Source organism: Eschrichtius robustus, chromosome 5 (genome assembly GCF_028021215.1).
Source record: "Eschrichtius robustus isolate mEscRob2 chromosome 5, mEscRob2.pri, whole genome shotgun sequence".
Taxonomy (NCBI): Eukaryota; Metazoa; Chordata; class Mammalia; order Artiodactyla; family Eschrichtiidae; genus Eschrichtius; species Eschrichtius robustus.
The window spans coordinates 55,360,535-55,386,612 of record NC_090828.1 but is presented as its reverse complement, the minus strand read 5'-3'; the positions used below and the strand labels follow the sequence as shown (position 1 = coordinate 55,386,612).

At 38.7% G+C, this 26,078-nt stretch overlaps 1 protein-coding gene and 1 non-coding gene across 5 annotated transcripts in view; both read left to right on the top strand.

Annotated features, from left to right (window-relative positions):
- OSBPL6 (oxysterol binding protein like 6) overlaps positions 1-26,078 on the top strand; it is a 213,312-nt gene that overhangs the window by 171,542 nt on the left and 15,692 nt on the right. For 2 of the 4 annotated variants that reach the window (XM_068544856.1, XM_068544855.1), the window contains 5 exons: positions 2,192-2,266; positions 7,467-7,632; positions 11,145-11,278; positions 19,854-19,961; positions 21,629-21,766. In XM_068544856.1, coding sequence (XP_068400957.1) covers positions 2,192-2,266; positions 7,467-7,632; positions 11,145-11,278; positions 19,854-19,961; positions 21,629-21,766 — 621 coding nt within the window. The remainder of the gene's footprint in view (positions 1-2,191; positions 2,267-7,466; positions 7,633-11,144; positions 11,279-19,853; positions 19,962-21,628; positions 21,767-26,078) is intronic. The other 2 variants (XM_068544857.1, XM_068544858.1) reach the window with 2 other exon arrangements.
- On the top strand, positions 7,904-8,047 carry LOC137765544 (small nucleolar RNA SNORA79). Its single transcript, XR_011074194.1, has one exon. It is a non-coding gene; the product is annotated as a small nucleolar RNA SNORA79 (small nucleolar RNA).

The window sequence follows — 26,078 nt, the reverse complement described above, 5'->3', positions numbered from 1 at the left end:
TCATTACTCATCAGTATTTTACCTACAGAAAGTCATAGCATTTATTTTTACTGTGGTGGATTAAACATACCCACCACTTTCTCCCACCCTAATACACAGGTTTTTCGCTCCTGTTTTAAATGTTTCTTGACCATCAGAATCCCATCTCATGATACCAAGTATTTGTTTTGAGCCCATAATCATCTCACTACTTGAACCACTTTCTTCATTGTTGTGGCCAACTTGAGAGATTTTTTGTAGTGAGTGGCTCATTTTTCATCCCCTCTATCGTTTGGAACTTCTAGACCACCAGCCATTTATGCAGGAACCTAGACTGCCTGGTGGTGGTGGTGGTTATTGTTCCTGCTATTGTTGTTATGGATCTTGTTTTACTGAAGTTTGTATGCAGCATTCTGTAGTAGTTGTAATTTTTGAAATAATTATAAAGTAGATCATTTTAAAAATTGACCTTAGGAAAGTAAAAATGAAGGACATGTTATACTGGATGTTTGATTGCTTAGTCTTAGGTAAGTTAGATTATGGTATTGATTTGAATGTGAATGTTAAAATTTGGACCATATTTCTCCTTGAAGCCACTGGGAAGCTAGCTCAAGAATCCATCGTATAATTCATTGGAAGCAATAGTTGTCCTAGACATCTCTGTGGAATTACCTGTTAGAAAAAATACTTCCTGTGTCCCAAAGCTCAAATCTCTCATTCTCATAAAAATCTCAGTATCATCATTATGCAGTAAAACAGTTTGGTTGTGTTTTAAATGAGGTGGAGGAGGGCAAGAAGAGAATGATTTTATAAGGGTTGCTGTAGAAGAGATTGCTGTTACATTTCCTGTGTTGCTAATAGCATGCATTAAATACTAGATCCGTAGATATTGGAGAGAATGAGGAATAGCAGGAGGTATGGGGTAGCAGATAAATGATCTGATGTCATTCATGTGCAGCTGTCCTAGATCTCACAGATGCTCAAATTACACTGAAGAGTAAAAATATATTCTTTCTCCTTTTTTTTTTTTTTAACTACAATAGGCATAAAGGAATTTTGTATAGGAAATGTTTTGTCTAGAGCAGATTATGTGTGTGTGTTTGTGTTTAATAAACATATACATATATGTACACGGAAGGTTTATGACGATTGAGAGAAATGTGAATGTAATTTGGAAAATTAAAGAGAATTGGAGATATAAGAATTTAAAATATTTTTCTGTTATTCCAAAGACTAACACAGCCATGCTGTTTTTTTTCTCAGTCTGACTGTTAGGTGACTCTGAGAACATTTCAGCTAATTGGAACTGAAATTATTGCTCACAACCTTGAAGAGTCAGGGTCTGTCAAATGCAGCAAAATTGAGTTGATTAGAAGGCAGTGTTATTATCCCTTTATCGTGTCCACCAAAAAGAGAAGAAAAAAAACAAAGAAGGAAAGAAAGCAAGCTCTAAGATTCTTCTACTGATTTATGCATAGTTGCACATCACTAAATGAAGCCTATACTTCCAGATTTTCATAGCTGATTTTTATAGGTGTTATCCCAGCACACTGAGGACATTGAGATTTTTTTCCTATGTTATGGGGACTGGCTTCCTCCTTGGAAAATTCTTCAACCGGAAAATCAATATCATTCTTAATATTGAATCCCAGAGACCTTTATAGTAGGAGAAAACATAGGGAGTTAAGGATTCCTGGTATCCTTCCCCTTACTTTTTCCTCCCAGCAAGAAACAAAAAATTCTTCCAGACCAACAGGAGGCTCTCATTGCAACCTGTTTGTTTCAGCCTTTGCACATTATTTATTTAGTCACTTTTCCCTGAACTCAATTTTTCTTTTTGCTTCGATCTACTAAATGCCTTTTGGCTTCGTAGAACATGGCATTGCATGAATAAAACAAGACGTACATTTATTTTACCTTGAAATCATAAGCTCTTCATCACTTCATAACTTTCCATCTCCTTTTGGGGTAGGGGTTATATTCAGCAAATAGATTTAAGTGTTTGGGTGTTCTACCATGAGAACAATAAACTTTTCTCACAGCATGAATGCCCCTCCAAGCTATTTTCAATGCTAAGATTTAGCAAAAGTCAACTTTCAGTTAAAAATTCTCCCTCTCCCTTGTCTGATTATCTTTCATCCTCCCATATCCTGTCTTCTCCCTCCCCCATCCCGTGTTTTCTCCTCCCTCCTCTTCTCTCATTCACTGTCAGGAAGGGCCATCTTCGAAGGGCCAGTTCAGCACAACTCGGCGCCGGCAGAGGCTAGCAGCAGCAGTGGCTACAACAGTGAGTGGATTTCAATCTCAAGTGGATGTTTAATGAGAATGAGAAACTGTGTACTAGTGTCACCCTGCCCCGCATTCTAATGGTGCCCCTCGTGTGCAATGGCATCAAGCACAGCCCTCTCCTGTGTTGGCGAAGCTCTCGCATGTTCTCTGGATGTCTTTGCAGTGCCGGCCTCGCACACAGGTGTTTGGGTTTGCAATGGAAAACTATCATGGGATCCAGATCTCTACTTCTACTCTCAGTGTGAGAAACAGTTTAAATTCAAGGATGCAAAACGGAGTGTGTGGGCGATTTCCTGAAACGATGTGGGTTTGGGGGTTTTTCTTTTTGTATTTTTTTTTTTTTTGCCATACTGATATTGGAACCTTTGCTGATTTCTGTTTTTCTAAGAAAAGCCATGTTACTACAGACATAAATTGTGCTTTTTTGGTAGCAATGTGACTATTTGAAAAGGATGTGAGAGTAAAGAAATGAGAGGGTAAGAAAAGGTGAATTTTGATGTCATCTCTCAGCGGCTACCCAAACTTACACTTAGCAAAGGAAAGTTGTTTTCTGGAAAGAATATTGAGCTGGAAATCAGAAAATATAGTGTGGAAAGGAGAAAACCACAAAGTTAAATGGTGTTTAATTCACATCTAGATGTTGGTTTGGCTTTTTTTTTTTTAAAGAGAAAATAGGATGGATATTAAGAGGATAGAGGAAGTATTTGAGATATATAAGGCAAATAACTAAAACTTAAAATTGAATAGAAGGTGCTTAGAATAGTGAACTGCCACGTGGAATATAAAATAGAATATGTAAACCAAGAACCTTATGCTGGATAAAAATAAATCATAATATTTGTTTAATCATGACATCCTATCAACTTTTTATATACAGAGTACTGAGTTCATGGCACACATTAATTTTTTGGCTATTACGTAAGATTTCCTGAATTATCATAGTCTTGCTCTTGCTGCTGGAGGAATGTATTTTAAGACTAGAATTGCTGAAAAATATGAAAAGATTTTGGTTGCGTTGTAGGGGAATGGATACTGGTGTATGGATTGTTGGTTTTCTACTTTATAACTAGTGACTGACTCTTGATTTATATCTGGGTACTTAGCTGGTTTGTTTGAGAGACAGAAATAATTTGAATTATGAAATGAACAAGTGACATGGAATTTATTAGGCACTGACTCTTAAACTCACAGCTTTGTGAACACTTGAACAAACAAATTTTTGAAATTGATTTCATGGTTAATGTCTATCTTATGCATGTATTCAAATACAGATGAAAAAAGTATCTGATACTGACATGGTAACAGACTCTGACAATAAATCCATGTAAAATCAATTTTTAAATTCTTAAATGTAACCTTTCATTTACAAAATTCAGAAATCCAAATGATTATTAGAGAGAGAACAATATCTCAGTATGGAAAGGGAGGGTCAGTCATTTTATGAAAATACAAATGTTTCCTTAAATAATGTACTTCTAAGATGGCATGCAGGGAAGTATTTGTGTTTCTACTGTGTTCATTTTTTGATTGCAGATACATATAGTGAGTATAATAAAACTGAGATTAGAACCTATTTGAATAGGTAGATTTTTTTTTTTTAGTTGGGAGTACAAGAGAAAAAGCTTTTGAAAGATGGAGGTATTAATGCTCACCTCCTCCAGGGTAGCTGTGACCACAGAGGTTAAGAATAATTTAGAGCGTCTAATAAGTGAAGCTGGCAGCATTTAGTCATGTATTCAGGAATAACTAGAGGGAGTGGTTACTCTAAACCCTCCAGGATCTATAGCTTTTAACTCCATACCAGAGCAGGACAGCATCTAGCAGGACCTCCCGCTGGCTCCCTCAGCCCCTCGCCCACATCTCAGTGACCTGTCGCTGGTGACTCAGCCCTCCTGTTTCTTTTAGTGCAGTGGTTCCCCTTTATTCCCTGTCTTTCCTCTTCCCAACAGTAAAGTTAGCCCACACATTTGGAGTCTGTCCTATCCTGCTAGTTGCCTTTTGTCTGGAATTCTTCCAGATGACTCCAGCTATTTGTTCTCCTTGCCCACTTAGGTGTGTAGGGCAGCTGGGATTGCTCCCAAAGGCAAGTACACCCAAGATGTTTCAGAGATTTATTCTTGTTGATTCTTAGCACTAGCATCCATAATGGCCCACTTGCGCCATCAGGCAGGCCCAACGGAATAGGGGGTTGGGAAGGAGAAACGCTGGCCCCTCCCCATGGAAGGACCCCAAGAGTCCCAGTGCAGTCAGTACTCCACACTGGCATCCCTGTCCATGGGATGCAGAGTAACAGCAGACTTTTCACATTGGCTCCGTGAGTTGTGTATGCTCAATATCTTCCTTAGACTTGCTGTTGTGTGTTCTCTTTTTTATTCATGTTCACCACTGCTAAATTTCAGTGCCAGTAGCTCACTGTCAATCTATTTCTCTTTTGACTTCTTTATAGACAGGTGATAAAAGCATCTCCTAACAGCCCCCTTCCAAACTGCAGTTACTGGTACCAGAATATTCCAGGATCAGGCTTCCTCCCTGTCACAGCATTGCAAGGAAGCCTTGGATTTCTTTCCTAAGGAGGATGTGAAGTTGCATTTCCAGCACTGAGGTTTCTCACATACAAACATTGAGAGTTGTAGACAGCCCCACTCCAGTCATCACTGACAGAGAACCTAGATACCATTTAAATTTTCAAATCCCATAATACTCAAATTGATGAATAAAAAACTGAGTAAATAAGTCCCCAGGCTGAAGAGATACTCAGAGTTAGATTAATACATCTCAATTTATATTCTCAATTTCATTTCATAAATTTTTCAATTAAAATGATCCATTCCACATACTTCTTTTAACCAAAAAAAAAAAAAATCAATATAAACATTTCCAGTCAGAAGTATATAAATATTAGTTTTCAATGTCCCAGGGAACTGTTTGATTGCGGTTTGAATAGAGCATTCCAAGTCCCTTTCCCTGTGGGTTATATACAAAATCATTTTTACCGTTTTAATTGCCAATTTAAACTTCCATTATGTTCAAAATATAAATTTGTAACATGTTTTTCTTCTCAGTGTCTGATTCCAACTTTTAATAAAGAGCCCATTATCTCAGGAACAAGTCTGTGTCCTCACTGGACTCCCTGGGCCTCCACTACACCCTGGCCTCCCATCACTACTTCTCCCCCAGCCTCCCTATCCACTTAAGGGAGGAGACCCCTCTCCTACGCCATGCCCCTCCTCGGAGTGTTGAGGGCACCTGAGTGCAGATAAAACCCTTTTGTTGATCCTCAACACATTTCATTCCCCACCACCAAACACGCACATGCCTTTTTCTCAAATGCTCTTCTAGTTCCTTGCATCCTGAAACCATATCCTTAAATCTGCAAACTCCTTGGTCTATCCATTTCCTCAAGTCACAGTCTCTGCCCATGACCTCCTAATCACCAACCTTTCCATGGATTCTCTCTGTCCCTCCTAGAGGGCCTTGGGCTGACTGCTCTTTCTAGATTTAGCATCACCACAGGCAAGGACAGAAATTTTCTTTATCTGTCTTTAAATATTCTTTCACATAAACCCCATTCCCTTATGGATATCCTAAAAAACCTCAGTCATTACTGTCACAAAGTTGCCTGGATAGGATTCCAGCAAATTACTGAACCCAAGGACTCCATTTTCTCAAATGGCTTATCTGCCACTTTTGTGTCTCTTCTCTGGAATAGCCAGGAATTCAGATCCTGATGAGATAAACAAGCTGTTGACACCTCCCAGCCCAGTGTAGCCAAGGTCCCCATGGGGGATGAGGAGGAGTTACTTTGATGACTCCAGATACCAAATGCTTCACATATCATGTATTCACATGCTTAGCTTAGCGGAATTGGGGAGAAAGCTTCATGCCCGCTTTCTTTCCCAGTAAGCCTTGGATATCTTTTGAGATAAATAACTCCTTGCCAGGACAAAGCTACATCCTAAGGACCCTCTCCAGTCTCAACTGCCCTCACCCAGACCCACCAACTGCAGCTCAGGCTAGATTTTTGGGGTCTCTCCATCTCCTCCATCCTCTGTATCCTCCGTGCACAGGCACATGCTTGCTTGCTTGCTCCCTCCCTCCCCTCTTTTTCTGTCATGAGGTTTAAAGCTAAATAAAACAATGAAAAAAGGAAGTGGTTCTGACATACGTGTACATCAGACAAGATATTGGTTCCTTCCTCCTACAGCATATTTTCTGTTAGGTAGAGGGTGTGAATTATCTTTCAATTTATACAAAATTCAGCTTGTGGAGGAGTCTAAGAATCTGATTCTTGAAGATAATTGAATGCATATCTGTGTAGTAAGAATTAGGGGAGGTTACTGGTAATCTGATTTATAAGAGAAATTGGTATTCTCATTTTCCAAGAGTGTTTGGCTGACAGCATTTGTAATGGTCAGGTAGAACCTTCTAGAAGGAGAGGGAAAGGTGCTTTGCCTCCACTCATCAGAAGCCTAGCCCAGATCCAGCCTGGGCAAGGAAGTACCTCTAGCCATTTGGGAAAATCTATAGGAATATGACTTTTTTTTACTTAATGCTTTTCAATATTGGCCAGTTCATAAGCCATGTTTATGTAACATACAAAGGTAAACTACAGTAACTTACATTTCATTTACAAATACATCTTGATGAATCAATTTCAAATTTAATTGTGAGTCCCTTTAAGCCATTGTTATATTTAGTATTAAACTTACTTATGTTTTATCTCATGGCAATGGAGCAAGTGAATCTTTCTGTATACGCACCTCTTGAATTTTTACCTGTTCAGTAAATTCCTGCTCCAGGCTCAGAAAGAAGTAGGCATAAAAAGTGCTCTGACTTGAGTACCCAGACTTTGTGAGAGAAGGTCAGCTACGTCACAGTTCAGACTGCTTTCTGCCAGCACTGTTTTCAGTGGGTTCAGAGCTGAAGCTTATCTGGGATTGTGCCTGTTCTTCCTGTCATTGTGTAGTCATCTCTCCCTGTGACAGTGAAAAGCCAGTGAGGCAGTGGCAGTACTAAATCAACTATGGGAAATGAGACTCCTTCCTACCCAGCCACCTGCAAAATAAATGAGTACTGTCTCCGAGTGTGTCCTCAGGGAGGAATCTATTATTCTGGAGACTGGAAGAGATCTTTTCTGTGTAAGAGAGGGTGGAACAATGTGCTGTTGCTCTCTAATAATTTGTGTCCTCCCCTTTCAGGTTCCTTTCAGTGCTACCATGTCCCCGGTTCGCTTGCATTCCTCCAACCCCAACCTTTGTGCAGATATTGAATTTCAGACTCCCCCTAGCCACCTCACAGACCCTCTGGAAAGTTCAATGGATTATACAAAGCTTCAAGAAGAATTTTGTCTAATTGCACAGAAAGGTAACAATAAATATAATGTTCCCTTGAGAGAAGCTCTCTTGCTTGATGGGAAGTTGCCATTTATTCTCTTACCCTTGTTTAGGTGGTCATGGCAGAAAGGTCAAATGGTTTATATATTTATTGCAGTTCTATAGACAAAATGCAGTGGGATATGATGCCCGCCTCCTGGGAGAGCACACATCATAGGGTTACAGTTTTGACTGAGTAAAGAAAGTAGCATTGAGGGTGAGAAAAGGCAGAAAGGCAGAAAGACAAAAAGGGTGTTAACCTTTGATGACTGTTCTTCCTATTGCCTTCAGGCCTAGCACTAGGATTGTAGGTCATCATAAATTAAAATTTGATTTTCTTCACTGAGAGAATATTAGGATAATGGGATTATCTATTTATTCTCTGAAAGTTGCGGAATCAAACACTTAGGGGGAAAAAAAGGCATTATCCTAGGCGGGTCAGCAGACACTACTACTCAACATCTGTTTTTCATCATTTAATACATACTTGTGAGTTAGCCTTAGCAAGGGAAAAAAAGAAAAGAAACAGATTCTGTTTGAAACTCTTTTTTTATTAAACGACATAGTAAGTTTTACTTTGCAGTTTGTGGGTAAGGAGTTCAGGAAGGCTCAGCTAAGCAGTTCTTCTGTGCCACGTGGCATTGGTTGGGTTCCCTCAACAGTATTCAGCTGCAAGCTGGGCTGAATTGTTCAAGGTGTCTTCACTAGCACTTTGGTTGGACCGCTGGGAGGCTGCACACGACTCTGTCCCTCTCCTTCTCCCTCTCCATGGCAGCTCAGGGCTCCAAAAGAATGGAGTGGATTGGAATGGAAGCAGCCAGCTCTGGACCTGAAGCACTGTCCCTTCACTGCACTCTACTGGTCAGAGCTTCACAGGCCAGTCCAGATTTGAGGGGAGCAGAAGTCCACCCCACCTTGGAGTCTCTTTTTTGATGTTAAGTTTTCAATAAGGCGTGTTGCAGAAGTTCAATTGCCGTCATCAGGCACAGAGAGTAAGAGTATAATAAATAAGAAGCAGGAGAGTGGAGTGTAGGTGGATTGGGCAGTCTTGTCTGTGTTTACCAAGAAGAGCCTCAGCTCCCAAATTAACTCCCTCCCCTTATTGCTATAGTATTTAAATTTCAGCCGCTGAAACTTTGTGTGTGTGTGTGTGTGTGCCTTTTTGTGCGTGTGTGTGTGCCTTTTGATAGTACCTTCCCAGTCTCTTGGAGAAAGACACACATTATGTTGTTTTCGGTCACTAACATCTTATTATGAATTAATCACATTTATTTCCTCTGGGCCCGCTGGTAATAGGTTATAAAATATTCTTGAAAATGTGTGTTAAATGGAACATCTCAAGTACCCCCCATAATACTCAAGAGCCTAGTGACTCAGGAAAGAAGGGGCACACACTGAGGACATCTCTGGGAATGCTGAAGTCAACAAAAATGTATAGTCTTAAACCATCAGCAAAGATGTGCTAGCAGAGATTTCTTTAATTCCACAATCCTGAAGCAAGTAAACTATATCATCTCCCCCACCTTTTTTTTCTATAGATTTTTCGGTTGAGATTCTGTAAGGCCACCTCTCTTTCACCTGCTGTTTTACTCCTTGCACATTTTTATTGCATGTCTTAGCTGGATGCTAATCATGTCATTAGACTAGAACAATGTTATTCTGTTTATGTAACAGCATAGATTTATGGCCAGGAAAGCCAGTAGCTTTTACTTCTAATGTGAGGTTATAGAAGCAGGTAAAATGAGACAGCAAATGTGTAAATTAACTATAGCACAGCTTCTAAAGGAAGATGGGTAAATTTGAAGGTAGCCCTGGGAAAGCTTTGTGTATTTGGTTGCAATCCGGAGGCTTTCAGGAAATCCAAGTTTCAACAGAATTTTAAAGCCTTTGTTGAAACAACATGTTTTCTTTTCAGTTGTGCTAGAAAAAAAGGGGGGGGCTTTTCTATGACTATTGAATGAACTCTTTAGGAAGAATTATGGATTTTGAAATGAGTGAGAGTCCGCTTTTAGAGCTGCCAGTTGGGTTAACATATTTCAGCTATCAAGTTATTACCTTAAAATTGATAACTAGAATGTAGCATATAAATCAATAGATTGTGAGTCCCTTATGATCTCACCATTTTTCCCCTTTAATTCAGGCCACTGTTTTATGCTAAATTTTTCCATTTCTTTAAAAAAATCCTTTCTCTTATAAGGAAATCCCTTTTAGAAGACTTTGCATTTTATAGAAACTGTTATTGTAAAGATAGGAGTTGGAAATTCAGCCTTTTGGTGTTTCAGAATTAAAGACTGCCTTGGATTTTTACCAATGTATGTTGTTAGGTATGCAGAAATGGCAGTGGAGGTTGTTTTTATTGTTGCTTTTATTTTGTTTTATTTCCAGCTCTATTGAGATATAATTGACATGTAGTATTGTATAAGTTCAAGGTATACATGTTGATTTGATACACTTATATACTGAAAATAATTGCGATAGCTAACACCGTACCATTTCTTTTTTTTTTTAATATTTATTTGGTTGTGCTGGGTCTTTGTTGCAGCAGGCGGGCTCCTTAGTTGCAGCTCGCAGGCTCCTTAGTTGTGACTCACTGGCTCCTTAGTTGCAGCACATGGGCTCCTTAGTTATGGCTTGCTGGCTCCTTAGTTGCGGCAAGTGGGCTCCTAAGTTGCAGCATGCATGTGGGATCTAGTTCCCTGACCAGGGATTGAACTTGGGCCCCCTGCATTGGGAGTGTGGAGTCTTCACCACTGCACCACCAGGGAAGTCCCACCATTTCTTTTTTGTGGTGAGAACATTTAAGATCTACTCTCTTAGCAACTTTCATGTAAATAATACAATGCTATTAACTATAACATCATACTGTACATTAGATCCCGAGAACTTATTCATCTTATAACTGGAAGTTTGTACTCTTTAAAAACACTTCTGATATCATGATGTTCTTGGCTGAGAAAGTAATGCAAGTGCTGTTCTTAAGACCAAATCATTTCCTACCCCAAAGAGAACTAGTTAGAACTTCTAAAACAGCTGTCTTATTTATATTGGTAGGACTCATAAAATGCTCTTGTTTGGGTACACACTTTGGGGAAATAATTTTTGATAGTTCTAAATGATTTGCATGAGGCTTCATTGTACACAGAACTGCTCAAATATTGCCTTCAAATATGGCAGAGTAAAACTTGTTCCCTTTTCCTTCTAGGAATTATAGTTTAGTTTCTAAATATTGAAATTTAAAAATTGATAATTTTATATGCTGCTTCCAGGTCTTTGTTGGCTTATCTGGTTTGAAATGCTAAAACTTTCATCCTGAGTAATTACCATTCCTATATTTGTGTATAGATGTTCTGGTAGATTCCATTTTATGGCTGACTTTCAATTAGACTATAACATAAACTTTCCAGAAAATATCTGTGCATGAGTTAAAGTACTGAGAAGTTTATAGTTTTGTATATTCTTTCTGGATCCATTTGATCTTTGTTTCTTACTTTTCTCCCCACGCAGTGCATTCTCTTTTGAAGTCAGCGTTTAATAGCATAGCTATAGAGAAGGAGAAGCTTAAGCAGATGGTTTCTGAGCAGGATCACAATAAAGGCCACAGCACGCAGATGGCACGGCTCCGACAGTCACTGTCTCAGGTAAATGAGAGTGTTTGTTTCACTCTCATAATACATGCCTAACCCTATAAGCCAAAGATGGGGGTGGAGGCAATCCATCATGGGGATGGCACATCATCTGAAATTCTCCCAAGACATTGCAGTGTCAGTATTACATTTTATTACTTTTCTTCCAAACAATATCAAGGTAAGAGTGAAAATGAACCAAACTTGCTTGCAAACATAATTGCTATTTTGGCTGATTGAATACTTTTAATGCCTCTCTGTAGTCATTATAAGGCAGTCCCTGGTTTTAAAAAAAAAGAAAAAATCATGCATTTATACATGATTTACATACACATTTAAGCAGTTATGTTCCAGAATATGTTTGATCCAATGTCAAATAGACAAAATCTACCAGATCTTCCACACTTAACTATTTTTTCCCACTTACATTTTAATCTGTTGAAAATTACTGATAACTATTACCTATTTTTTCTATTCTGATTTGCACTCTTAGGATTTTCTTCCTAAGTTATGCTCCCTGAAGCTAGACTCTTATATATATTTCAGTATATATTTTACACTATAATAAATATTACTCAATATATATTATATTGAGCTTATTAATACTAATCAAGTCCCTGTGTATTTCAAGGTTGAAATTTCTGTTAAAAATCCTTTAAAACTGCACTTATGCTTTCTTTTTCTTTTTTTTTTTTGACATGTATATGGATATAATTATAACAAAATACCTCTCCTATAAATGCAGATGATAATGTTAAGAAGCGTTTAAATCTTGGAAAAGCACTCAGATATGTATTCATAGTTACGTATTTAGATTTAGCTATATGAAGTTGCACTTATGCTTTCTTACGCTGAGCACTTCCTCTGAAATATTTTCATTTAGTCTATAAATGCACCTTTAAAACTTCCTTTGAGACTTCAATGTTGTTATTGATTTTGTGTGAGAACTCAGTGTTTATATAAAATATTGTTCACTTCCTGGTGCCTTGGATCAGAGCGAAGGAGCAAGCAAATCCTGGGTAAGTGGTTTTCCATGTGGATCAGCTCCTGCTTGAAGAGTTTCCCTCAGTTCCTGAAAATTAGACTTAAACTGGTCTCGCCATGTTTTATGTCCCTGAACTGTCAGCTTCTTTTCAGCGTTAAGTTTCATGTTATTGAATGCTGTTTTCTGGGCCACACTTTCTGCTGTTTGCCATCAAACACTGTCAGTTGAGGTGCATATGCTGCTTCCAGTGCAAAACTAGGGAACTCGAGAGCCTGAGCATTCAAGCGGCAACTGTGTTCCAGTCTGCAGAGGGCTTCCTTCACAAGCACACTTGAACGGTTGCCCTGGACTGATCTCATGTCATGTATCTGTCGGACACCTAGTCCATGTTAATCGATCTTCTGACTCATGATCCTGAAAGGATCATGAATCAGAAAGATCAAAATTATGGTGAGTAAACATCTTGTATGTCATCCTGTAAATGTGTCAGATACACTTTTGTCCCCCTACATGTTGCAGTGTTTTCTTCAGATGTATTAAGGATTGAAGTCTTAGTGGTATGAGATAAGCTTGTGCTGAGAAAAATAAGAAAATGTGCTTGTTTCCCGCTTGCTTGCTTTTATTTGCTTGTTGGTAAGACAGAGAATAGTAAACACGTCTAAGTTTGGGAGGTCAGGTGAGATTAGAAATGGTGATGAAGAGAAATTTTAAAGCAGTCATTCATTTGTTCATTCATTTATTCATTGTGTTTAATTCAACTACTGTACTTTAGGTACAGTGCAAGGTATAGGACACCAAGGTAAAAGTAGCCCTGGCCATGTTCCCAGGAAGTTCATGATCTGACTACTGAGATGAGCAGTATTTACTCAGGAAACAGTTAAATGGACCACGCTGTAGCCCATTCCCAGTGGCACATGAGCAGTGCAGATTTCCAGGGCTCTGGGTGTTCAGAGAAATGAGAGATGCCTGAGCTGTGAGCAGACCCAGAGATCAGGTTCGTGGAAGAATTGGTACTTGATGGACCTCAGGAGACAGCAGCAGCTGTTAGCAACATGACAAAAGTAAAATAAAGTGAAATTACATCAACTTGCGTGCTTCGGGTTAAATGTTTCCTTCTCTTGTCTAAACATTTATTTGCATCTAGACTTAGAGCCTCAATAGATTTTTGTTGGGTTATTTGCGGGGGTGGGGGGGTGTTACATTTACTTCGTTTTTTTGAACTCCAAAAATGTGAAAATAATTTGGGACTATAAAGATAGTTATACCCTATCCACTAGCGAATTCAGTGCTTCCAGTTCTGTGTTATCACAGCATCTTGGCTGTGTTCACATCCTTGTGTCTGTACATACCTTCCCATTGGGTGGGTCGTTTCCTCCTGAGCTCCAGGGCTCAGGAGAGATGCCCTGGCAGAAAGATGTGGATACCCCCGTATATCGGTGCATTTATAGATGTTGATAAATTGTGTTTTCAGTCAGAATAAAAGAGGCCAATGATGCTGCCATAGAGAACATTAGTATTTAAAGGACAAGCTAAAAAAAACAAACAAAAAAACGAGGATCCTTTGATGGAAACCCAGGGGAAACAGCTGACAAATTTAGATAGCTATGATCATTGAGATCAAGGGTAAAGAGTTTTAATAATTTCAAGAACGAAAAGGTTAACAGGGTCTGACTTAGCAGCAAATGCTATATGGACTGAAAGTCAACCTTGAATTTGGCAGTCATCTAAGTTTGTTTGTATCATGAAGGGAAGGAACTAGCAGATAAGGAGACATTGAAGATGGGAAACAATTAACTGATGTAGCCATCTTGATTGGCTAATTCTTTTATTTTCATTGTGCCTCTTTAAATATAGCACTAAGGATTGAACAAGATATGAAATAGCTTGAGTACACTGAGACAGCTGTTCTACGTATGTTTCTATGTTAATATAACTTCACATTATAGTGTGATTTTAGGTAGCCTAAAGACATCTTTGATCCTTATTCAGGTATCATCAGTTAAATCCCAGATACTTTTTTAATGAACAGTTACCAATACAAGTTTCCCCCCAGAAAGGGAAGGAGAGAGACTGTTTAAATAACTTCTTAGATCAGTCTAACGTTTTTAAAGCTTATTTTTTATTTGACATAAGTCCGATTTGATATATGTCTAATGATTAAAATGCTGCTTTTCAATAAAGCTTTTAAATATATCAACTTGGCAAATTCCATCATCCTTTTAGAAGGTACATAGCATAATAAAATAAGTAAAATTAGCATTCTTCACTACATGCTCAGCATAAATTTTTACCTGCCTTGGGCATGTAATAATTTGCAAGGCTAAACAGTATAATGAATTTCTCTTCTAAAGTAATATTTCATCCCTGATCTATATGTATACAAAAATGTACATAATTCTGTTATTTTACCCCATGAAACTTTAAAAGTAAACTTTTACACCTGAAAGGCAGCATAGATGTTGGATTTACACCTGTAGGACAAGGTATTTTATGTGGCATGTATCCCTTTGTAAATGACTTTATTTCACAGCAGCTATAATTTTATGCACTGAACACCAAAATCAAATAGTATATAGTAAGACTATGGTAAACTCAGCCCCCTAGATTACTATAATGAAAGATTCAACTTGCCTTGAGTCTGTCTTCAATACATTACACTCCGTCACTATTACCAGTTTGATTTCTGGCCCCAGAGTTTGTACACAGCTTGTGCTAAATGCATTGGGTGTTGGGTCCATACACATGTGAGCAGAAGAATACGACCCAGTACTCAGTCTAGAGTTACTGAATTTCATTAAATCAGTACGACATCCACTGTTAGATGTGCCATCATTCTGTGCATTACTAAGAAACAAAAAAATGTCAATTAAACTGACCAGTGCTTCAGAGGTGTTAATGTTTGAGGAATTGTGCATATTAGAATCAGTGAAACGTGGTATGTTTGGGAATGTAAGCAAAAACATTGGCTTAAGGCACGTAGCAGCATAGTTAAAGCCCCAGTCATAGCGTTTACCATCCTTCCTGTCTACAGCATTTGATACATCCAAAATAGGTATTCTGTGTTGGGATAAATGTTTTAAGTGTATTTGTTCCTGAATTTCAGACTTCCCTGAGACTTGGCCAGATTTGTTGTATATGAAGATATTCTTCATAGAATCCTTTACATCTTTTTTTTTAGCTATCCAGTAACTTTAAATTGATGTCATTTTGGACATAATTTGGCAATGTTTATTAAAAGCCTTAAAAATATTTTACCCTTTGACCCTTTGGTCCATGGCTGATATGTATAATCTAAGGGGGTAATGCTGAATGTAGAAAGCCTGTATGCACATAAACGTTCATGGCAGCATTATTTATCCTCATAAAAATCAGTAACAGCGTAAGTGCCCAAGAGTAGAAAATAATCACTTGTTCCGCAGTTATTAAAATCACATTTGTGAAGAGTTTGAAACATAAAATAAATATCTGTATACAAAGAATAAGTGGCAGACACAGGGTGTAGAATATGTTCCCATTAAATAATGTGGAAAATGCATAAGAAAAAAAGCTAGAAAGAACTATACCAAGCTACCGGGCTTCCCTGGTGGCGCAGTGGTTAAGAATCCACCTGCCAATGTAGGGGACACGGGTTCAAGCCCTGGTCCGGGAAGATCCCACATGCCACGGAGCAACTAAGCCCGTGCGCCACAACTACTGAGACTGCGCTCTAGAGCCCACGAGCCACAACTACTGAGCCTGCGTGCCACAACTACTGAAGCCTGCACACCTAGAGCCCGTGCTCCCCAACAAGAGAAGCCACCGCAATGAGAAGCGCGTGCACCTCAACAAAGAGTAGCCCCCGCTCACTGCAACTAGAGAGAAAGCCCGCGTGCAGCAACAAAGTCCCAATGCAGCCAAAAATGAATAAATTAAATAAATAAATTTAAAAAAAGAAAGAAAGAAAGAAATATACCAAGCTACCAGAAATTGGTTGATTGGGTAGTAAGGTATGAATTTTTAAAAATATTTTTCTACTTTTTTGTGTTTTACAAATACACTATAATAGTATTTTTTTTTTAATAAAAAACAAGGTGATTTTTAAGAGATACCCAGGTTCTTGACAGCTCTAGCTTTGACAGTTTCCATACTCATATTCTCACTCCTTTTCAACCAGTTTTGCTTTTATCTGAAGGGTTTAAGTCTTCTGGTGATCCCATATTGCCATATGTTTCATATCCTTCTCCAGCCTTCAGGCTTCTATGTGTCCTTCCCAGAACCCACAGTTCCATTCAGTAAAATGCATATGCTATGCCAGAGTCTCACCCAGTCTAAGGTAAATTCTCACCCATTGTCTGCCTAGGGGGGTGAATGGTAGTTAATAGCCAAGGAGGTAAGGATTTGGGCAATTAATTCTGGCTCAGAACTTCAAGATGGTAACTTCTTTTATAGGTGGGTCAGGAATTATGTGTTTCTTGGGTATATTACACTTGAATGTGTATGAGGGACATGAGGTGTGGGGAAATGAGTATACTTTGCGGAGAGTTTGTAGTGCGGTCTGAGCTCACTCGTGAAAGCAAGTAGTGAGACTTCCTAAAGAATCTAGGCACAGTTCCTGAGCCCAAGGCTGCTTCCTGCCTGTTAGGCCTTGGCCCCATCTGCCACTCCTAGAGCAGTGTTATTACTCACAAGTTTCCATGGCTTTTCTTGCTCATGAGCTGGCGCAAGTGGCTGGCGACGTGCCTCCTTTTCCCTCGCTTCACCACTGTACAGACTCCTTGGGTGCATTCTGTTTATTGTTTCTGCCATCAACTGGGCTCTTCTATGTTAATTACCACTAATAGTGTCATTTCACTAAAAATATCCGTATACCTCGATGTTCCCAAGGATGTTTCCATAATATCGTTGTAGAGAAAATAGGTGAGCTTCAGGGAGGGAAGTAACAAATGTGGTCCTGAGCACTCCCTAAGAGCGCTCATGGCGCTTGGTTGTAGCCAACTTCAAAAACAGTCTGTGTGGGGCTTCCCTGGTGGCGCAGTGGTTGAGAATCTGCCTGCTAATGCAGGGGACACGGGTTCGAGCCCTGGTCTGGGAAGATCCCACATGCCGCGGAGCAACTAGGCCCGTGAGCCACAACTACTGAGCCTGCGCATCTGGAGCCTGTGCTCTGCAACAAGAGAGCCCGTGATAGTGAGAGGCCCGTGCACCATGATGAACAGTGGCCCCCACTTGCCACAACTAGAGAAAGCCCTCGCACAGAAGCGAAGACCCAACACAGCCAAAAATAAATAAATAAATAAATAAAAATTAAAAAAAAAAAAAACAGTCTGTGTGAATGAGGCAAAAGGAGGAGCCATCCTGGCAAGACACACAGAAATGGGCTGTTGCATGCTCCGCATCTGCTTACACTTTCTGCCCTTGGGGTTGCCAGAGTTGGAATAGTATTTATTTCCACACTTTTTTGTGCCACGTAACAACGTTTTTCTACCACTGCATATATATTATTAATACAATATTCCTTTAATTTTCAGCTCATTTCCTATTGATATTATCAGCTAGAGGCTACCTTTTGTGCCTTCACACACACCTGTAGGCAAGATTACATTTAATGAATACTGGATGAGATGAGAGCTTAAATGGGAATTTAACTTTCTTAAACATCCAGAGCAAACAATTCTCCAAGTTTCCTTATAAATGGGACACTTGTGTGTAAAACTCCCATTCTCTGAAAAAAACATTACTTATCCTGCCCTTGAGTTTTTGTGGGGTTTGTTTTGTTAACTCTGTTCCAGGGGCAACAAAAGGTGCAGTCACTCTGGAGGAACCCTTAGTTGAGGTTTGTGTGAAACCCTGAAGTCATAAATGTGATTCTGCAATTAAAACCATCTTACAACTTACAACAAGGCCTCCTACTTCCAAGACAACAAAATATATCTGGTTCTAATTATTTCAATAACTAAGACAGCTTTCAGTACACTTGTGGACAGAAAAATAATGAAAGAACAAATAAGCATAGGTAGTCACAAAGAATACGAATTATACAGTATTTTTTTTTTCAAATTTCAAGTGTTTGAGATTTTGCTCCAAGAAAAATGATCCTGAGCACTTTTGCAGAATATAAAGGTATTAGGAAGCACATGGTTTATTTACTAAAAAAGTAATCACCTTTTTTCTCACTAACACATCCCTGTTTTCTCAGAGAACTCAACACATATTTCCTCCTGTCTGCAATATGACTGTAGGATCTGTGTGCACCTTTAATCCATCAATACTTGACAGCCCACAAAGACCAAGTGTGTTCTATTTTACACATAGTTTACAAACTGGTTTAAAGACTTTAAACAAAAGCCAAAAGCTGTGAGTGAACAGTTTTCTTCTTAAAAAGCAAAAGCTGGGATGAAGGGAGAGGGGCTGTTCCGTGCTCCATGCCCAAGGATTCTGCACCCCTCAATGCAAGTGTGAAGTTTAGCCACTGTGTAATTTATCCTGGGTGATTTAATAGGTACAGAGTTATAGTTATGCTGTTATATTTGTATACGTATTGGTTTACCGTAGTCATCGACTCTTTACAAAGAAAAGCAGAATCCTCACTCCCCGGGGCAGATGTGCTCTTCAGTAAGTCCTGACATTTATCTTTTCACTCTGAAACATTCACTTCCATCTTCTAATTGCTGGTTTTAATGGGAAGGAAAGGAGCTGTCTAGCTTTTCACTGGGCTTTGTCCTCACAAAGGTCTTTTACTTGAGACTTGGTGTAATCCAGTCAGCTACATGTGTCTTCTGTATATGCAACAGCTTCCCATGCGCTAATGTGCTCCATGTGCCTCTGTCCACAGGGCCCCTGTTAGGGAGCCCATGCTTATGTAAAGCTGTTCTCTTCTTGCCCCACCCTCTAAACTGAGTTGTAGCAGATGGTGTTTTACTGATGCTGACTTAGGGTGTGTTAAAAGTCATGAGATGCAGGTAGCTTGGAGTTAGTTTCCTTTTTGTGATATGTTCTTTATTATACTTGTCGATGTTTACACTGTTCAGGGAAGGCATCTTTGGTCTACGCTTGAGTTAGTTCTGCTGTACTGTCATAGGTATTAATTATGTGCTCCTAGAAAGTGGAAAGACAACTATTTTCTTTCACCAGACTAAAATATAGCTTTATAAAATATAAAGCCAGTTCATTGTTCATTACATTTCCAAATAATTTTTAAGATATCTGGTTTTGAAACAACTCCCAAATTTTAGAAACTAAAACCAAAAAAAAAAAAAAAAATTGAAAGACTCAATAATTTTTATCCTAGGGTGTAAAATGTGATATATATGTGGTGGTAGACTGGGCTTGGGTGTAATGGACCTGACTCTAAGGGAGAGAAAATTCCATGAATCATTTTTATGAAATCCATGAACTCTTTCAACCCACTAACCTACTAAGTAGTAGTCTTATATTGCAAAAAACTGAGTGCCTTAATTCTGAGCCATTTATTTCCTTCTTACCAGTGGGATCTGGCCTATGGTGGCTCCAAAAGTTTCAGCTAAGAACATCATAAGACTTTGTTGTCTAAAGTGTACCTGTGTGCTTGTTCTGCTTTATGCTTGCTTAATAACTTGAAATTACATATGCGGTTTTTGTTATTTTAAGGCACTCAACCAGAATGCTGAACTAAGGAGTCGGTTGAACAGAATACATTCAGAATCTATTATTTGTGATCAGGTTGTCAGTGTAAATATTATTCCTAGCCCTGATGAGGTAAGACTCATTTTTAATAGATGTAGAGTACTTATTTTATAGCATCTAAATCTACTGCCTATTTTTATTTATTTTTATACAGTTCTTTCACTGCTGATATGATTCCCTGCATAAATATTGTGTTGCTGACAGTTCAGTGTTCTTTGGAGTGAAGGATGTACATGAGCTTGACATCATTGATTCTTGGTGATCAGTTGTCTATTTTTATTTATTCCTGTGTTCATCTCATGCTACTGAATATTTAGTTTGTATATACTCCAGCTTGTGAATTTTCTCTCACTCTTCATTTGAAATATTTCTTATCATCAATGGCCCATGAAATGTTGAAACAAACTCTTTTAGCTGAGAAGGTGCTAAATAAAAGTTTGCTTAAGGTTTGTTTTAAAAGTCCTATCTAAGAAGAGAAGTCACCTGACCTTGCTAAGATACTACTATTAGTGCTGCTACAGCTCCTACTGATGATGATGCTAATAATTAATGATTAACAGGTGTCAAGTGAATGCTTACTATGTGCTTGGCATTGTGCTAACCCAGTTTATACATGTCATCTCATTTCACACCCCCAACAACTCTCTGAGGTAGGTGCTATTACTCCATTTTTCAGAAGAATTTTTGAAGAAATGGTAAGCGGATAGGAGAACATTCAGTATTTGGGCTAAACTTGAGTGTATAATTCTGTTTATAATCCTTTATAAAATTATTATTTTAGCCATGAGAATTTATACTTTTCAACAGTAATACATGTAACAAGGTGAGAGTTTTAACTAATACTAAGGCCATATTTGCACCAAAAATATACACTTTTCTAGAAATCTGTGGGTGCAAGTGTTCTGCCATCTAACTGCTTAGGAAATACCATCCCCAGACAGCTTCTCTTTGATGTAAGTTACCCACCCCGCGTCCATCCACCTCCATGGGTCCCATGATCTCTGATGACACATATGCCTACTCAACTGCCCAGAATCTAGAGGTATTTCTAAAATTTTGTCATTCAAAAATTAGTCAACAATCTCAGTTTGAATCTTCTTTTCAACTTGAAATGTGTACTAGAATATATATATTTTAGTTCTCTTACATATTTTTCTGATTGAAACTTAAATTGTATCCTTGAAAACAATATTTATTACTTACTGAATAAAAATACAATTTGAAATAAGGTTCAATACTCTAATCATATGTTTCATTGGATAAAATTCATGATCAAACTGGAAAATGATTTTTATATATTCCGTCTCAAAAATTAGTCTTGTATACTGTTTTCTTAGCATATCTCTAGTGGTTTCTACAAATACTGCTTGAGGTGTAGTATACTGGTTAGAATATGGCTAGTTAATGACAAGCCTAAGCATATGACAAGGAACTTGTCTCCACAGTCAATTCAGGGTAGGGGCTCAACCTGTTACATTCCACTTAATATTAATTGAGCACAGATTTAAAATCAACTCACCTTTCACCTGCACCTTTTGGATTCTTTAGGCATATTGGAAGGAAACTTATGCAGTGGTCATTACTCAGTTGCAAGTGAAAATTAGCTGTGGTCACCACTCTTTTAACATATAGTGTGAATTTTTCTAGAAATCTGGCTAGTACGTCATGGTCTCATTTGAACAAATAGCCATTCTTACAGGGAAGAAAACGATTACACCATATGCTTTTCTCTTCTGTAGGCTGGTGAGCAAATTCATGTCAGTCTCCCCCTGTCACAACAAGTAGCCAATGAGAGCCGCCTCTCCATGTCGGAGTCTGTCTCTGAGTTCTTCGATGCCCAAGAAGTGCTCCTCTCTGCAAGCTCGTCAGAGAATGAGGTAAGGTTCCTTGATGCATCAACCCTAACTGCTTCTGACTATGAGTTTGGGTTAAAGAAAGTAAGACTGTGGAACTTTTTTTTTTTAATATTATAGTAAGATGTCCAAATAGTAGCAAAACCAAAAGCATGCAAACTATATGGTTTCCATTTACTGAGCCCTTAACACTCTGGGCACCAACTCAATAGTCACAAATTTGATGAATAAAAAGAAAGAATCAAGATTTATTCTGACTTACCTGTACAGTTCATATTTCAGGGTTAACAAATAGTTGATAACAGATTCCTTTATAGAAGGAGACTATCTAATAAATGTATTAAGCATGAGAAAATAAGAAAATTACCATTCATGTTTGTACATACAGACACACACACACACACATCCATACACATCTTTGCCAGAGACAAGAATTTGAACTTAGAAGGATAATGTCTAGCATATATCTAGTTGGCTAATTATCATTTTTGGAGGTTACCACTGGCTACCATAAAAGCTTTATTGGATTGCTTGTCATACCCGTGAATCTTGGCAAGGTCTTGGAAACAAGAAATCTCTTCCTTGGTCAGGTTGCAGAAATTCTTTTACTGAAATTTAGTCAAGTACACTTAGAATTTTTTTTTCTTTTTTGGCATGGGAGAAGCAGCCAAAACTCTTTCCCACACAGTTGTTTAAGAATTTTGTCATTTGAGATTGCAGATCTGTACTGCATTTTTACAAAAAGGAGATGAAATAGTTGCTAAGTGTTAATTCCATATGCATAGAAAATAGATTGAAAGGAAAAATCCTGACAATTAGTAGTAGTTCTTTTTGGATGTTTGGAAGTATGAGTGATTTTAGAAACAAAAATAAGTGGAAAATAGAAAGAAAGAATGAACACATCACTTTTCTAATGGAGAAAAGCTAAAACAGAATTCTTGTATCAGGTACTGAATTTGTTACCACATCAAGCTAGGCACTTGCCTCTCAGATTCCAAGTCATACATTAAAAGATTCACAGAAACTCCCATTCACAAGCCAGAGAACTAGTTTAATGCTAGTTCTACACACTACCAGCATTTTTTTCTCTGACTCTCCCTTTTCTGGGCTTCCATTGCTGACCCAGTTCTTTGTCGTTATTCAAGCAGACAAACTTAACTATACATTATCTGGGCTTTGACCCATCATCTGATAAGTTTATAGCATACCCCTATGAGAGCAACCTAATTTCCCTATTTCTAGTTCTTGGGGTCACATTCAACTGGGCACCCAGTTGCCACTTGCACCAGCCACTGGCAATGCAGAAATGAAGAGGATGTGAAGCAGGTTACATGCATGAGTCCAAGCAAGATGGTGGTGCCACCCCCGTGAAAGAGTGGACCAAGTGGCTGATAGAGGGGCAAGGTAGTAGAGGACAGAGGCGCATGGAGATGATATACTCACTTTAAGGCATTGTGAGTTTATCAGACCTTCCAGTGGAGTTATCTGGCAACCTTTCGGATATTCAAGTCTACAGCTCAGGGAGAAAGCAGGTCTAAAGAGAGAGCAAGAGTCAGCTCAGGTTCCACCTGCCTGTGAGACATTGCCACCTGGGTGCTCCACAGACTGTCTAATTCAGCATGTCCAAGTGAATTAATCAACAGCCCCCTTACACACACGCACACACACACACCCCAAGGGGAAAAATTCAAACTTACCCATACTTCTCATATTGCTTTTCTAAGTGCTTTTCTCCCCAGGTGTTCACATCAAATACCTGAGTTGCCTCAGTATTTCCCTTCACTACCACCCACCACCCATGTTGATTTACTCATCGGGTTCTGTAATTTCTGTCACCTAAATACTCTCAGATACATACATTTTCCTAAAGCTTCACTGCTGCTACTGCAATTCAATCCTCCATCAGCTCCCCACCTAAATTACCCTGTCAATCTCCATAACTCATTTTCCTGCCTCCTTTATTGCCCCCTCGAATCCATTTTCCACTGGGCAGCCTGGCTAATCTTTCCACAATGCAAATCTGATGATGTCCCTATTCCCCAGTGTCCTTAGGATGACAATATAAACTCCTTAGCTATCGTACAAAGACTCATAATCTGGTCTCTGCTCTCAGCTGCAGCTTCTTGCAACCTCTCTTCTTCTGGTGCCTTCCAGAGGCCAGTGGAGTGCTTCCTGCAGTTGTCAATTTGCTCCAGACACCCCTTGTCCCTTGCTGAAATGAGGAAAGTGACTCTCTCCTACAACCCACACTGGAAAGAACTAAGCTATACATCTATTCTTTGTGACTGTATCTTACAGGTTTTCATAAAGTGTGTTTTACTTAAATCTTTCCCCTTTATCACAACACTCAGTCTTAAGTATTTGAAGAGGCTGGACCAGGAGATAAACCCAAGTGACAGGCACCTCCATGTTCTCAAGGTTGCTCTTCCCCTTAGGCTAAGACTTTGTTCCTGAGGCAACCTCATCTGCGCAAGTTTCTAAGTTCCCTTGTGATGAGATGGCCCCAGAAGGCTCCTTGAGTCTCTGGACAACAGACTTGGCAAGCCCACCTGGTTGGTTTACTGTACATGTGAGAATCCTAGTAGCCGCTGCAGGATGGGCTCAACTGCATATTCTACATGACAGCTGCCAAAGGCTCTTGGGCCTCTGCATTGCCGCCCACCCTGGCTGAACACTTCCAGCGCCACGCGGTCAAATCGCTCACTCGCTTCAGTCTACTCAAAAGTCACCTTCTGAGAAGCCTACCCTGGATGCCCTACCTACAGTGTAGAGCTACCATTTCCCCTCACCCCTGACCTTTCACATGCCTCTTCCCTTCTGATTTTTTTTTCCATAATGCTTATCACTATCCAACAAAATATATATTTCGTATGTTTTTTGTGTGTCTCCCCCCACTAGAGTGAGGGCAGAGATTTCACCACTCTGTCCCCAGCACTAGAACATTCTGGTGAACCAGGAACTCAGTAAATATTTGCTAACTGAATGAAGGAGAGAATGCTTATAGCTCCTTACATATGATTAATTGGAGAAACATCTGGGCCTTAACTGTCTTACATTAACATTTTCCATAACTGAGAGAAAAATCTTTATGTGCTTCACTTAATGAATGTGCAACCTCTTTTTAAAAAAATGCTCTTCTTATTTCCAGAATGATCTACTTCCTTGCCTCTACTTTTAAACTTGTTTCTGCAATGCTGCATGCCTGGTCGCAGTTAGAAAAAAATATTTCCTGAACTCTTTTGAATCCCAAACCTCTTAAAGGGAAATATTTGGCTCCAAGACTTCTTGACCATGGGAGAGAAAACAAATATATATTAATTGTTTCATTATAATATGGCAGAGCCTTAACTTTATATACAGGATAACATGAGTGGACCATAGCCAGACTGCCCAGCCTTAGCTACTGCTCACACATACGATAATATAGATCTTATTCAGGGCCCACTGTCATTGTAGAGTTCTTTTATATTCTACACGGAACTTTCTACATGGGCATGGATATTGGACCATTTCTATCATATATTAGTTTGGGTGAAATTAGAAATTGAAGAGGACTAGACTGTTTATAGCTTCTAAATGTTCATGTAATAAACATGCACGCACCATGAATTAGGTTCAGGCAGGCATTTGTCTTCTCTAACATAATTGGATGTGATTAGCTTTTTTCAGAGAAATCACATGGAAGAGTTTGATTTACTTTTTATTTCTATCAAGGTTTAGAATGTGGCTTTCATGGGTCTAAAGGTTTAGCCTTCTATTTAGTTGCAGTCAATGAGAACTGGAAGCCAGCTGCAGTGGGAAAATACAAATCAGAAAAAGACTTTATTCTCAATTTACCATCTTTATAGCATTGCTCAGGGTGCAAAAGCAAAACTATCATTATTCATTTACGTGAAATCATTCTGAGTATAACTCTGTCTCCCTAAATATATGAATTCTCCCCCCAACTCTATTAAAGACATCAGCAATAAATCCAGAAACCTTAAAGGCAAAGGCTGATGGTTTTTATTACATACAAATTTCAAACTTTTACATGGCCAAAAAAGAGTGGCATAAACAACATTAAAAAAATAAACTGCAAACTAGAAAAAAATGCAATTTAATATGACAAGCTGAAAAAATGTGTGAAAGATAAGACAGCAATTTCACTAAAGATGAAATTCAAACCAAAGATCTTTTATGTGTGTTAGGTAGATACATACTAATATAGATTGATAATGTATAGTGTTTAAGTGGGTGTGAGAGATGGATGCTCTCATATACTGATGATGAGAACAAAGAAATACAGTACAATTTTCCAGGAGAGCAATTTGGCAACATACAGCTAAAGCCTAAA